General features: G+C 37.6%; 1 protein-coding gene across 1 annotated transcript in view; it reads right to left on the minus strand.

Moving 5' to 3' along the window:
• LRRC7 (leucine rich repeat containing 7) overlaps positions 1 to 13,707 on the minus strand; it is a 959,434-nt gene that overhangs the window by 77,726 nt on the left and 868,001 nt on the right. Inside the window, exons 20-22 of the mRNA XM_064588988.1 lie at positions 6,117 to 6,228; positions 5,725 to 5,905; positions 2,351 to 4,031 (exon numbers count right to left, since the gene is read on the minus strand). Coding sequence (XP_064445058.1) covers positions 2,351 to 4,031; positions 5,725 to 5,905; positions 6,117 to 6,228 — 1,974 coding nt within the window. The remainder of the gene's footprint in view (positions 1 to 2,350; positions 4,032 to 5,724; positions 5,906 to 6,116; positions 6,229 to 13,707) is intronic.

Consider the following 13,707-nt stretch of genomic DNA (forward strand, 5'->3'; position numbering starts at 1 on the left):
CTCTGGGCAGTTCTCTCTTACGAAGAATGGACAAAGATCGTGTCGTTTCTAGTATAACTATTCGATTTCCGGGTTTAAATCCTCAACTAAGTTTCCCTGGGAAGAAACACATGGTATCTCCGGTGCAGTCTGACTTTGAATGTTATGTTAAAAAAAGCACAGCTGTGTCAAAACTAGTCTTACATAATAAGTCTGTGCTTCGGTACCCTGAATTCATCTTTTTGAGTAGCTGGAAGTTCTAAGTAAGATACAGCCTGAATAGCTCAGTCACGCAATTGAGATGGGGGAAGAAATGTTACTTGGAGAAAACGGGGACGAACTTTCAGGCTCTAGTATCTTGAAGCAATACGCTCAGGTAACCTAATTTCTTGGAATTAAATAAGAAGCTATGGAATATACATTGAAATTGCTCTGGAAAATGAAAGACAGACTGAGGGAATTATGAACGAAGAGGTGAAGCGTGGAAACTAATGAAAAAGGAAGGTGTTGTCACGGCAATAGGAAACACACATGAGTTTACTTTTAGTTTTCTGGATCTGGGCCAGGCAGGGTTTGCAGACTTCTGCCGATCCTAATCCCCCTCCCCTGGTCCTAGTTTCCTCTCTCCAAAATCCTGCTCCAGCTGGAGGAGTAGCTCCATTCAAAGGAGAGGAACCATTTATCTGAGAAACCAGTAAATAAATGATGGTACCAAAAGCATTTTGTCTTCTTTTTCATGCTTTGTTTTCACTCACTCCTCTGTTGCCTCAAATTACTAGTCATTGTACATATGCTCTGAAAAGCTTCTTATAACCTTTTCTTGACTAGTTCATCTTACCCTGTTATGTATGGTCGTGTCTACACGAGGCCAGAGTTCCCAAACTGTACTGTATTATTTGGCCCCAAATATTTTCGCCCTCCAAGTTATCTGTCTATCTGGAGGGTATAAGTTGAGGTAAGGCATGGTAACAACTGACCAGGTGTCTCCCACTGACAGCCAGTCATGAGGCTTTGATGAGGCTCCCTTCAATGGGACTGAGCACACCTATTTGAGACAGACATTCTGATGAAATATTTCGCAAGGCAGAACTAATTTCCACATTGAAAACTAACACCCACACCCACATTTATTAGTTCACTTGTCCCTAAAGATAATTGTTTTCTTGTCATGTAGACACGACCTACAAACAATATAATTACTTAGAAAGAGTATACCTGAAAACGCAAAATTCAATATTAAGGAAATAATATAATAAATGCAGTGATCTGTGCTTTTAGCAGGACACTAAATGAAATAATAAAACTATTGAGTGAAACTTTCCAATGGTATATTATTACCCAGATCCCCAATTTACTCTAAGTATTTAAACCCTAAAAAATGAGAGCAGAAGGCCCCATTTTCATAAAAAAGACCTTAAGATTCTAAGGTCAATGCAGAGTACACAAGGCCCTCTACACCAAAGCCACAAAGTACATTCAGTGAGAATGGTCAATTATTGATCATAGTTCTAGAAAATGAAATATCAGATTTCTCTTCAGGAGATACAAATAGGCAACAAAAAGTAATTCTAGGCTTTAAAGCAATATATATATATTTTTACTCTCCTCAATCACTATGCATTCCATGCTGTATTGTGACTCAGTTTGTAACTGGATTGGGATTAACTTTCTTTTTTTGGTTGCAGTATATGCACTAATTTGTACCTTTGTAGTCTTCATAAAGACATCGTCTATTTTTGTCGCCTGTAGTATGATTTGAAGTTAAACATTTCTTTTTGTATAAAAATCAACATTGTAAATGGCAGGATTTTTTATTGAGGGCATTCAATCTCCGCTTATTTTATTTTTCTGTTTCTTGCTGGGAAAAGGTTATTGCTCATTGGAAGTAAAAACTTTAGTCGCCCCCTAGCAGTAACTGTGTGGGACAATTTTATAGACAAATTAGGCCTGACTTTATTATAAGTGAGTCTGTGCAGAAAGGGGCCAGATACTCACTTTTTCTAGATTGAACAAAAATCATACTCTTTAGGTCGCTAGAGAACAGTTCTGTGTCCTAGGAGAGGCATTCCGCCTTAACGGCTAGAAAGCACCTGAAGCACCAGCCCACACAACGGCGTCAAATTCTTTCTTACTAACAATAGTTAGGCTAGACTCGGTAAATCATTCGCCTACAGGTTACGGACTCTGGAAGGGCGTTAAACAACATCCACGAGAAACTGTTACGAGCCATTTCCCCACAATAGAGAGAGAAACAAAATGTTGATCATCTGCTCATTCGTGTAGTTCATGCTTCCCTACATGTGCTTAGAGATGGCAGTGCAGTGCAACTAAAGGCAGGGGGGATATTCTTACAGAGAAATGCCGGACATACCCTGTCTAACCTTCTAGCTTCTATATGTCTAAGCAGCTGCTGTCTCCAGTCTGCAGGCATTTTCCCACAGCTCTCCTCTCCCCTCACAGGGGCGGGCCTTGGCTTTATATCACTGTTATCTGATGGCTTGTCACCATAGTTACCCAAGTTATAGTCAGATGGCAGTTTTTCCAAAAGAGCTGCCATAGTAGGCCTAGCTGAAACTGGCCTGGTTTGGGAGGCACCGTAACTCTCTGTACTGTAGCTTCTTGCAGACAATGGCCTCCTCTGCGTAAGGTTTTTAACTGGAAAACTTCCCGCCTGAGCTTTCACTTCTTGATATGAAGGGTGTTCATCTTCGTACCTGCCATTCCTTTTCAGGAACTGGGACTCAGTCACTGAAACGCTGCTTTGGCGATCCAGACCGCCCCTATAGGGAGGTCTGCCGTACCTATCACCCGGAGGCAGCTCATGAGGTTCACTGACCCTTCTAAACATGGCCATCTCTGTGGAGCTCGCCAGGGAGTCGGCTCTTCTCAGGAAGCCCGTCCTGGCACCTTGGCTTGCAAACTGGGCATTCACCACAGCATCCTCATTAACGGATGGCTGAGAAAACGAGAACATTTGCTCCATCGGTGGGTATCCTCTGTAAGCTCTGGGACTAACCAAATCCTTGGCGATGTTTTTGCCGGGCTGTTGCACGTACTCAGAATTGTGTTGAAAGGGGGGCGGTATCCTCTTTTCGGCTTTAACTTCCACTGCTCCTTGGGGATTGAAACTTTGGTCAAACTGATAGACTTTTTTGGTCATGGAAGCTTTTTGTTGCTGTGGCCCTTTACTACTTCCATACGTGAGCATCTCGTCATCCAGCATCGGGACCGACTGGCTTCGAGACATACTGGACATACCATGCTCTGGCCCCAACATTTTATCTGGCCGTTCATGGCTTCCTAAGTGATCACTCCCAGAAGCATAGTTTTCTAACGGTATGTTATACACCTTGTATGTACCAATGTCAATCTCATCGATACTCTGTGACTTTTTGAATTTATTGGACTTGATATCTTTCATGAGTGGGGAAAGCCTCTCTGTGCTTTTGCTAATGGAAATAACACCTTTAGAAGATTCCGGGCGGCAGTGGATCTGAGAAAAGACATTGCTAAGACTCCTGTTGGGATTGGAATCGTGATACTCCCATGGTACTCCTGGAGAAAAAGGACTAGGTATTTCAGCAGATTCTTTTATATGTTCTTTCCTTTCAGGCAATGGGCTGGTGGTGGGGGTTGTCTCTAATTTGGAAGGGAAAGCGGTCCTGTCTTCAAAAGGACTAGGGGTTCTGGTCCAATTCTGCCAGGGATTGGAAGGAGGCACTTCTGTTTCTGGTGTGTGTCTGTGTGTAGACTGCTCGAGTTCCAGGGGAACACCAACAATCCTATCCTGCCTAAGCAAAGGCCTGCGTCCGTGAGAAGATGTGCTTCTAGATTTTGAACTTAAGAGAGGATTGTTGTTGGCGTTCTCGCCTGCGGTCTCCTCTGCAACAAACCCTGTGTTATCATAATGTGAACCATCAGGCCAGTTGTCCGTGAAGGCGTCACTCATTGGCAGCCGATCCGGACGCTGCGGTACATTCCCCGGGGGAACAGCCTCCCGCTGGCTGAGTAATGGCTTTGAATCGAGAGGCTGTGGGAAAGATTGCGCAATCCTGTGAAGACAGTGGGAAGACAAAATATGAAAATAAGGACGAGCTGGGTCTTTGCCAGAAAGAGAACAAGCAGCCAAGACTGCCACAATCCTCTGTTTCACGGATCATTCATCCACATCTCACTTTCAATTAAGATGGCATAGTTATTTCAGCCCTGCCCCCCAAATCCACCCCTTTTCCTTGCTTTTTTATTTCCTCCTTGTAATCATCACCTTCTAACATATTATATCAGTTACTTACCTGTTTTATTTATTGAGCATTGTTGTGTGTCCTTTGCTAGAATGTAAACTCATGAGGGCAGAGATTTTTTTTTTTTCCTCTTCAGACCTAGCATAGTGCCTGGCACTTGGTAGGCATGAAAATACATATTTGTTGGATGATTAAATGAATGAAAGAAATAGATAGGTTTTCAGTGATGGTCCTGCCACTTATCTGATAATTAGAATCACCTGATTCTTGGTCCTCATCCCTGGAATTTCTGATTCAGTACATTTCCAAACTATTGGTCGAGAGTACCATTCTTATAAGTACTTGATATATCTGATGAACCCAAATTGTCTTCAAATAACATTTATTTGAAGGCCAGGTATTGAAAACACTAAATTCATTGTATAGGGAACACATTTTCCTAGAATGTAAATTATATTATATTATGACTTTTGGTCATTGGCTTGTTTGTGCCAGTGACCACAGTATTTCTAGAAGACGCTCATTTTTTTAGGTTTATTCTAAACCATTTGCACACTAATAACATTGAATAATATATATATATATATATATATATGTATTTTATCAGTGAGAGAAAGACCTTTAAGTGCTTTTGCTAATTGAAAAATAGTAAATTGAGAAGGAACCTTCCAAAGTACCTCATTAAGCTCAGCTTATATCACAAATAACGAACTTGTAAACTGAAAGAGTTAAGATTCTTATCATGGGCTGAATGGTAGAAATAGTTATCCATTAATCACCAAAGAATATATTGTTGACAGTAGTGATATTATCAGTAAAATATGAGTAATAATCACTGACTACCTATATGATGATTTGTATTTGCTATTTGTACCTTAAAACATAACAACAAGGTACAAAACAGAAGAATCAGACCTGGGTAATTACTACCTCACTGAATCACTTTATTGTGCTCTTTGGCTTTTGATTTTTATCTGTATAATGGAAGTAAAATAGAGTAGGAACCATTTTGGAAAGATTAAATACTTTTGCTTATAGCCTAACTTTTCCAGGTGGTGATAAAATGATGATGATGATGATAACAATGATGACGATAGCAATGACAATTTTATTAAATATTTACTTTGTACTGGGCACACAAGTGCTTTCCATGCATCTTGGTTTAATCCATAACCCCACTGGGGATAGTGAAATGCCCACGTGTGTCATAAATAAGTACTAGGCAAGCAGGATTTTTGGTTTCAAATTCTTTTAATTTCTGTTCCTATTATCTCAACCTGATAATCTCCTGCCATCTCTCCCTTAAACAATGGTTTTGCTGTATAAAATGGATTCATCCTCTCCTGGAAATCCTGGTGGGAATGTGATTGCTTACCTGCCCCTTCTGTCTATCTTCTACACCATTCATGCGCTGAATACAATTCAAAAATTAAGATCCCATTTTTTTTTTAAAGTTGCTGAAAGTAAGCACTTGGGAACAGAAAAAAGGGAATTCTAAACACACCTGTTACCCCATAAAGAATTATGTACTGCATCTTTAGCTGTTGTCTGCAAGGACCCCACTTTAACCCGGGTGTTAGAGGATCCTGAGGAAGCCTGGGAAGGTGAGTAGTCTGAGTAAGTGCCTGAGGAAACACTGTTATTCAGACAGTGAGTTTTGTCAACTTCAGACTCATCAGTTGATTCTGAAATGTAAAGGGGAAAATGTTATAATGCTATGAACATTGACAATAATAAACACAGAAAAGCAAGTATGAAAAACAGATAGCATAACAATGTTAGGAATATATATTTGTAAAATTTTCTATAGACTATGGTGTATCATAAGTTACGACTGGTGATTCATCATGCACATGCATTTGTGGCATATTTTCCACATTAGGTTCACAGTGTTACCTTTTTTGTCCTTCCCTAGCAGAACAAGTTTGGGTGGGTACAGAGGGGTCTCAGCTAATGAAGGGTGAAGTTCCCCAATCCTCATTTCATTAGCTGGATGAACAAAAGAATCCTGAGAGATATAATAATATAGGACAAGGAAAGTAAACATTTAAACATTGGTTAACCAAGGTGGCAATATCTTTACTTGGCTCAGATTTAAAGATGGGGCTCTAGAATATAAGTCACTGTGGAGCACTGGGAGAAGTGAATCATATGTTTCTCTGAGGTGAGTACTAAAATGTTTTGTTCTTTCTAATTTAAATGAGTCCATTTGTTGATCAGACATTTTTTGAATGCCTGTTGATATGCCTGGCACTGTGCAAAGAACTGTAGAGTTTCCAAAGAAAGACAAAATGTCACCCATGTCCCTTGGAGATTTCCCATCTAGTTGGGGAGATGAGATACATCTTATTATAACACATGACTGAATTATGATAAGCTGTATGATAAGCTGTATATATATCATATATATATATGATATATATATGCATGTAAGAATCTAAGAGGGGAGCTCCCTTAAGAGTTCTAAGAGGGAAAGTCCATCACTGACCAACTAAATTTCTTTTCATCTTCAGCCATGCTCCTGCACAATTGGGTCTTTTAAATCCGGCTTTTATTGCCAATCCCCCTGTTAACTCTTACTGTTTCCCAAGTGATCTTATCCTCAATTTCTTTAGTTCTATCATGACTTCTTCCTAAGGTTTCTAGTTTTCTCATGATTAATCTAACTTGCTAAATCTTCATTCTAAATCCATTCATTGAGTGTAATGAGCAACACTGGTACAAGAATATAACTTTATAAAGACAAATGAACATGTTAAAAAACCCTGTGAATTTTAAACTTCTTTAATTAAAATTATTATTTCCAGTTAACCAGATAATGAGAGAGCATTGGGGAAGGTAAAATACCAAATTCTCACTTTTTTATACACACAAAAATGTTTTGTCTATGCCCACAGGGAGGTAGTGATATAAATTTATGCATGGCAGTTATCTTTATGTCTTTTTTTTCTTAAACCTTAGGTTAATTTGAATTCAAAAAATAATTTTCAGCATTTTTCAGTTTTCCCATTAATTAGTTCTTGTTAGTTTAAAACATTAATGCAATACATTTAGAAATATTTTGTTAAATAAAGAATATACTTGAGCACACAAATATAGTAAATGAAATGTGTCCCACTTTATAACTAATTGGTAATAGACAGAAACTTTTATTATATATTTCAATGCCCCACATAGTGAATGACAGGCTCAAGTCTTTGGGTATTGCAAAGAAACAGCCATTTCTTTAGCTCCTGGCGTAAGTTCAATTTTTTGGGTTGGTTTTGGTTAGGTTTGTATGAGAATACTTGCCTGTGAAAAACCTGGGTATATATCTGATATTTGTTAATTATTTAAAAAAATATTTCTAGCTGAACCTTTCATTTCCTACAAGTAAATTTTAAGACTCAGCAAGGTCCATGCTTACAGGGAAAATTAGACCAAGATCCAGCATAGAGGCAGGATTCTTGGGTTCATGTCCAAAAATCTTCCCTTATATTGTGCCACCTCCTAGTGAGCTCAACTGTGAGCACATTACAGACTTTTAAAATCCCGTTCCAGATTTGAAGAGGGATAGGAAAGAGAGAGGGATTGATGGAAATTCTGGAGATGAAGAGGGAAATCTGTGTTTCCATGGATTTTGAAAACTATTTCAAGGTATTATGATAAAGTTTTAAGGTGACAGAATAGAGAGTAAAAGGCTTTACACATCTTTGTAGAAATTTATAAGTAGAAGCAGACACAAGTTTGAGAAATTGTACCATGAAAAGTCATAAAATATGTTAAGGCTTATCAAAATATTCAATTACAAAGTGGCATATTTCTCTTCCATTCCTGCTTTATCATTTATTAATCAGGTTATCTTGGGCAAGTCAGTATACCTCTCTGTACCTTATTCAATTCATCAGTAAAATGAAGGTAATAGATGATAGGAATTAATGCTATTTTCAGTCTAGTACTAACATTCTATGAATCTAAATGTAACTTATTTGTTGAAATAAGTTTAAAAAGGAAATATTCTATGACACCTGATACTGAAGTACAGGAATTTTGTTTTAGTCAACAAAAGAAACCAAAGAGTTGTGCAAGCATAGAAATGTAAATATAATTAAGGGCTTCATTACTTCATTTTCCTTATGACTTATACAATCAGTGTGCAAGTTATCTTGAATGTATAGATCAAATTTTCAAATTTGTATCCCAATATTGTGGCTGGAGCTTGGCATGGTAGGTATGGTATGACTCAGATTCAAGTCTCTGGTTCTGCTCAAGAATTTCTACTTTGAATCAAAAAGAGCTCTAGTGACTAGGAAGAGACTCTGATATCAGCTAATCATGAGCTTGCCCCTTTTCTCCAGAGTTCTGTGGCCCTCCACCTAGGAGGATTAGCACTACTGAAGCAAGAACAGTGGATTCCCACTGATCCAGTTAGACTCACTTATCTTCATGAGCAAAATGATAATGATGATGATGATGATTATGATGAAGATGATGACGCCATCAGTTATGGAGGATCTATTACATATCTGCTACTGTGCTACTATGCTAAACACTTTATCTGTATCATCTCTGTTAATTACTTAATTGATAACCTAGTTTTTACTGTTATTATTTTTAAGTTATTTACTATCATTATCTTTGTTTTACAGTTAAGGAAATGGAGGCTCAGAGAGGTAAAGTCATATTTCCAAGTCACCAACTCAGTGAGTGGTAGAGCCAAGATTTGAACTGGGATCTGTGCAATGGAAGGCCTTCTGTGTGATACTATGTATGCTCTACTGTCTACCCTAAGGAAAGCTCACCTCTCAGCTGGACTTCACAGAACAGACAAGTTAACTGTTCAACAAAGGAAATTAATCATTGAGTCTGTCTCTATAAATTCTTTTAGAGAGGCTGGAGGAGTCAAGTTCACATTGGGAAAAGTGGGTGAATCTTTTGGGACTACTTCTATGGTAAAGGCAGTGGAAGTTTTTGGTCAGGAATCAAATATAATGAGGGTCCCATTTTAAGCACCTTGAACCATATTTGCTTGTGGTAAGGAGACAGAGGAGGGGGAGAAAGAAAAGGTAGAATCTCTTTTTTTTCTTTAACCCATTGACTTTGTGTTGTTCAGACTAAATCTCAGCTGCTACTGTTGTAGGGAAAGGGAGCCTAATGTAGAAGTGAGAGGGGGAAAAAACTTGTGTCTGAGCTTTCAGGAGTCCAGGTCTAGTATTAATAAAAGCATTTAAGGACATTTTCAAGGGTAAATGACTATTCTCTATTACCAGGAGAGAGATGTGTTTCCTCTATAGAAAGAAATTGGGTGGAGTCTCCTAACAAATAAAAAAGTCCAGAAACTTTGTGAACATGGTGGACACAGTGAACAGGTATCCAGTGAGAAGTTTTCTTTAATGCAGGGTAGTGGCCCACAAAAGGATTAAAGGTGGATGGGCAGGATTAGCACATCATTCTCTTTTGGAAGGGAAGGGAATTATCATTTACTGTAGCTTTCCTCTTCGCCGAGAACTGTGCTTGCAGCTGTTAAAAATACTTGTTTTCATCTGATTTTATCTCCACAAAACTCTAAATGTTATTGTTACCTGTATTTCTAAAGATACAGAAAGCAAAGCTCAGGAAGTTTTCAATGACTTGTCAAGATCACAAAATTGGTAACAAGGTAAATTCAATTAATGTCTACTAGACTCAAAAGCACTTTCAAAAGCACTGGGCTCCAAGATACCTGTGGTGATGTTTTTAATTCATCACAGGAATACATGGTTTATTTTAAATATTTGAGGGAAACAAAGCAATACTTGACATCAGTCAGATACTGTGTGAATTAGTGGCTCTCAGTTTCAATATTAGATTGCACTTTCCTTTTGATGACAATCTTTGTGAAACTGGGTTTTTGGTGGTTGCTGTGATCAAAAACCAAATGCTATTTGAAAATCAATGTGAAACAGAATTGTAGTATCTAATATGATTCGAAGGTTTGAGAAGGTAAGTGGTGTCCCACAGGGGCACACATTTCATTAATAAGTAGTTTTTCTATTTAAGCATGAAATAAAACTATTATTTTCCTTTTCAATTTATGTGTATTATTCTTCAAATGACCACTAGGCAGGACATAAATATTTATTAAGTTGTTCACACCTACTACTTAATAAATGGAACTGTTAGGTACTTCTTTTGGTCTATGATCCTTGTAAAAAAATTACTAAGACACTAAAGGCATTTGTATACCAAGATTTTTAGAACACTTAGCCTTTACTCATTTTATGCCATAGCTTTATTTACCATACCATTCTTCTTCCTTCCTTCCCTCCTCTTTCCCTGCTCTCCTCACTCTCCCAATAGTCTTCATCATGATATTTTGCCTTTACTCATATTATATTAATGTATTAATATGGTAAATTGTTGTTTTTAGAATACATGTTATTCAACACATAGGTGATGAAATATAAATAGGTATGGCAGCCAACACTTAATTAGTGATTAATTTGACAAAAACTCAGAGAAATTGTTCTTCCCCTCAATTAACTTCTAATTGGATGTAGGGACAGACATGTTATCAGTATTACTACACTAGACTCTATCAGTTGTTCATGCACTCAACAGATACTTATTGTGTCTGACTCTGTAGTAAGCACTGTGCTGGACACCAGAAAGACAATGGTAGGCAAGACATACCTGGCTCCTGCCCTCATGAAACGAAGTCTGAAGTTAATAAACAACATAATCATAGATGTTTTCCTTATATTTAACACAAATAAGCAGGATGATGTGATAGAGAAAATCAGAGGTTCTACTGATCATGGTGATCAGGGAAGGCCTTCCTATTGAGGTCATCTCTAAACTAAAACTTGGAAAGACGTGGAAGTGCTAGTCATATAAAGAGCTGGGTGCTACATACTGAATGTTTGTGTCCCCTCAAAATTCATACGTTTAAACCTATATGATGATAGTTGGAGGTGGGATCTTTTTGGGAGGCGATTAGGTCATGAGGATAGAACCTTCATGAATGAAATTAGTGCCATTGTAAAAGAGACCCTACAAAGCTCCCTATCTCCTTCTACCATGTGAAGTCACAGAGAGAAGATGGCCATCTATAAACCAGGAAGTAGGCCTTTACTAGACACTGAATCTATTAGTACCTTGATCCTGGACTTCTTAGCCTCCAGAACTGTGATAAATAAATGTTTTTGTTTATAAGCCATGTAGTCTATGGTATTCTGTTATAGCAGCCTGAATGGACTAAGACACAGGGAAAAAGCAAATGTAAACTTCATAAAACTTAAATAAAGGAATATGGAAGTGGAGGACAACCTTCATACCTCCCCGTCCTCCTTGTTCATATGACCCTCCCAGCTGTATTCTTTGCCTAGCATAACGTATATTAAAACTCTTGGCATAGGGTTGGCAAATAGAAAGTGATCAATAAATATTGATTTCCTTTTCCTTTTCCTTTTTTCCTCTGCTGCATTTGTAATCTATTTACCTTATTTATTCTTATCATTTTCTGTTTCTGGTTCTGCCTACCTCTATTCTTTTTTCCTTGGTTTTCCATATTTAACCATATGGATAAATCTATCATGCAGTGTGTGATACTCTCTTCCGTATTCTTGACAGTATGAACTAAATAATGACTCAAAAATGTCATACAAGTGCAAAACATACAATAAAATGCTTCATATACACTGATCAGCTGGACACTTGGCCATCTGTATTTATTTTATTTGGAAGTGGAAAATATGGAGTGTGGCCCCTTGATCTGGATGAGCAATTCAAGAAGGGAGGATGATAAAAAAGCAACAGCTTCTCTTTGCTCTAGGATGGCTAAAAGTTGGGGAAAGAAGATCTAGAATCCCAGTTTTAGAAAAAGTATTGAAATTACCAGTGAGATTTCTGTTCAAGATAAAAGGCCAGGAGAAGAAGAAAACTAAGAAAGGGTGGGATGAATCACTGAAATAATTATAAAGCTTAAGATTGAGTTTCAATTAGATAGGAAATAAGTGTTTTTAAGGAGGGCAAATTAGATTTGTGTCTTAAAAAGATCATTATTAGGAGCACGTGGGTGGCTCAGTTGGTTAAGTGTCCAACTTTGGCTCAGGTCATGATCTCAGGTCCTGCAATCAAGTCCCTCTTTGGGCTCTCTTCTCAGCAGGGAGTCTGCTTCTCCCTCTCCCTTTGCCCCTCCCCCTGCTTGGGCTCTCTCTCTTAAATAAATAAAATCTTAAAAAAATAAATAAAAAGGGCATTAGCAAAGTAATGAGGGGGCTGGGGACAATGTAAGCCAAGAAGTTGAGAGTTTTTATAATAATGCAGGACAGAGTTGAGGGCCTGAGGAGGTTGAAGAGATACACTTAGATGAAAATGTAGATTTAGGTGACCGGAAGGGGCAGTGAGTGGAGAGAAAGAAGGAAAAAGAAATCAGGATACCTTCCAAATTTCTAGCTTCAGTAAGCTAGTAGATAATAGTGCTAGCAGAGATCAAGGTTGGGCATATAGGAGCAGAAGTAAATTTGGGGAAGAAACATTAAATATAATTTTGGATTTTTCAAATTTGAAATGCTTGTGGGATAATTTTAAGATTTATTTTCTCTACAAGGGTTATTACAAAATTTATATCCAAAGCCATCTTTTCCTTGCCTCACCTATCCCAATCCTGTATTAAGCAATTTTAGAATCTTCTTATTTTGTAGCAAAATTACACAGTTTATGGGTTATTATGACCTCACAATTATTTTAATGTTAAACTGTGATTGCATGAGGTTTAAATATGAAGTGTATGTGTATTAGTGTGTACCTCTTAAATCTTGGCTTTCTTCCTTTTTATATTATTAGAGTGTCTTAGAGATAAAAGAAAAGTCTGTTTCTCTGCTATTGCATATCTGTAATATTTTAGAAAGAAAAAGTACAATAATACTGATTTCATAAGCAAAAAGAAAAAAAAAAAACAATGAAAATGAGTATTTACTTAAATTTTCTTCCCTGGATACCAGGCTGTATTCTTCTTTTCTGGGGTGGGCTGGTACCTCCGCTGGCAGATAGTCACACCAGGCTTATTTTTGCTCAAACTTTTCCCTTTGTCTGGAATGACTTCCTCTCTTTTGACTTTAAAAGAATCACCCCATTATCAATATGCAGTTCAACCTTAAACTGTTTCACGTAACTTTTTAATTGATTGGCAGTGATTGCTTCTCTCCAATTTCTTAAAGTATTATATTCTCCATCACACAACTAATCATGTGATCATATTTTATATAATATGTTCTCTAATTACTTCATCTGTGGTAATCTTACCTGGCTAGGCCCTAAATTAGTTGGGGACTATGTGTACATTTTATATTTCTTTTCTCTCTCTCACAGTATTTAGCACAGTGCTAAATATACAGTTGGTGTTTAATCAGTGCAACAAATTGATGCTGTGAAATGCAGATTTGTAAAAGAGTTTCACAAACCTAGGTTTTTGAGAAGTAGATACAGTAACTTCTAGACGTACTCATTCATACCAGTTATGTTTCTA

Source organism: Mirounga angustirostris, unplaced genomic scaffold, assembly GCF_029215605.1.
Source record: "Mirounga angustirostris isolate CCGP_5_RB_7025 unplaced genomic scaffold, mMirAng1.0.hap1 SCAF_4, whole genome shotgun sequence".
NCBI lineage: Eukaryota > Metazoa > Chordata > Mammalia > Carnivora > Phocidae > Mirounga > Mirounga angustirostris.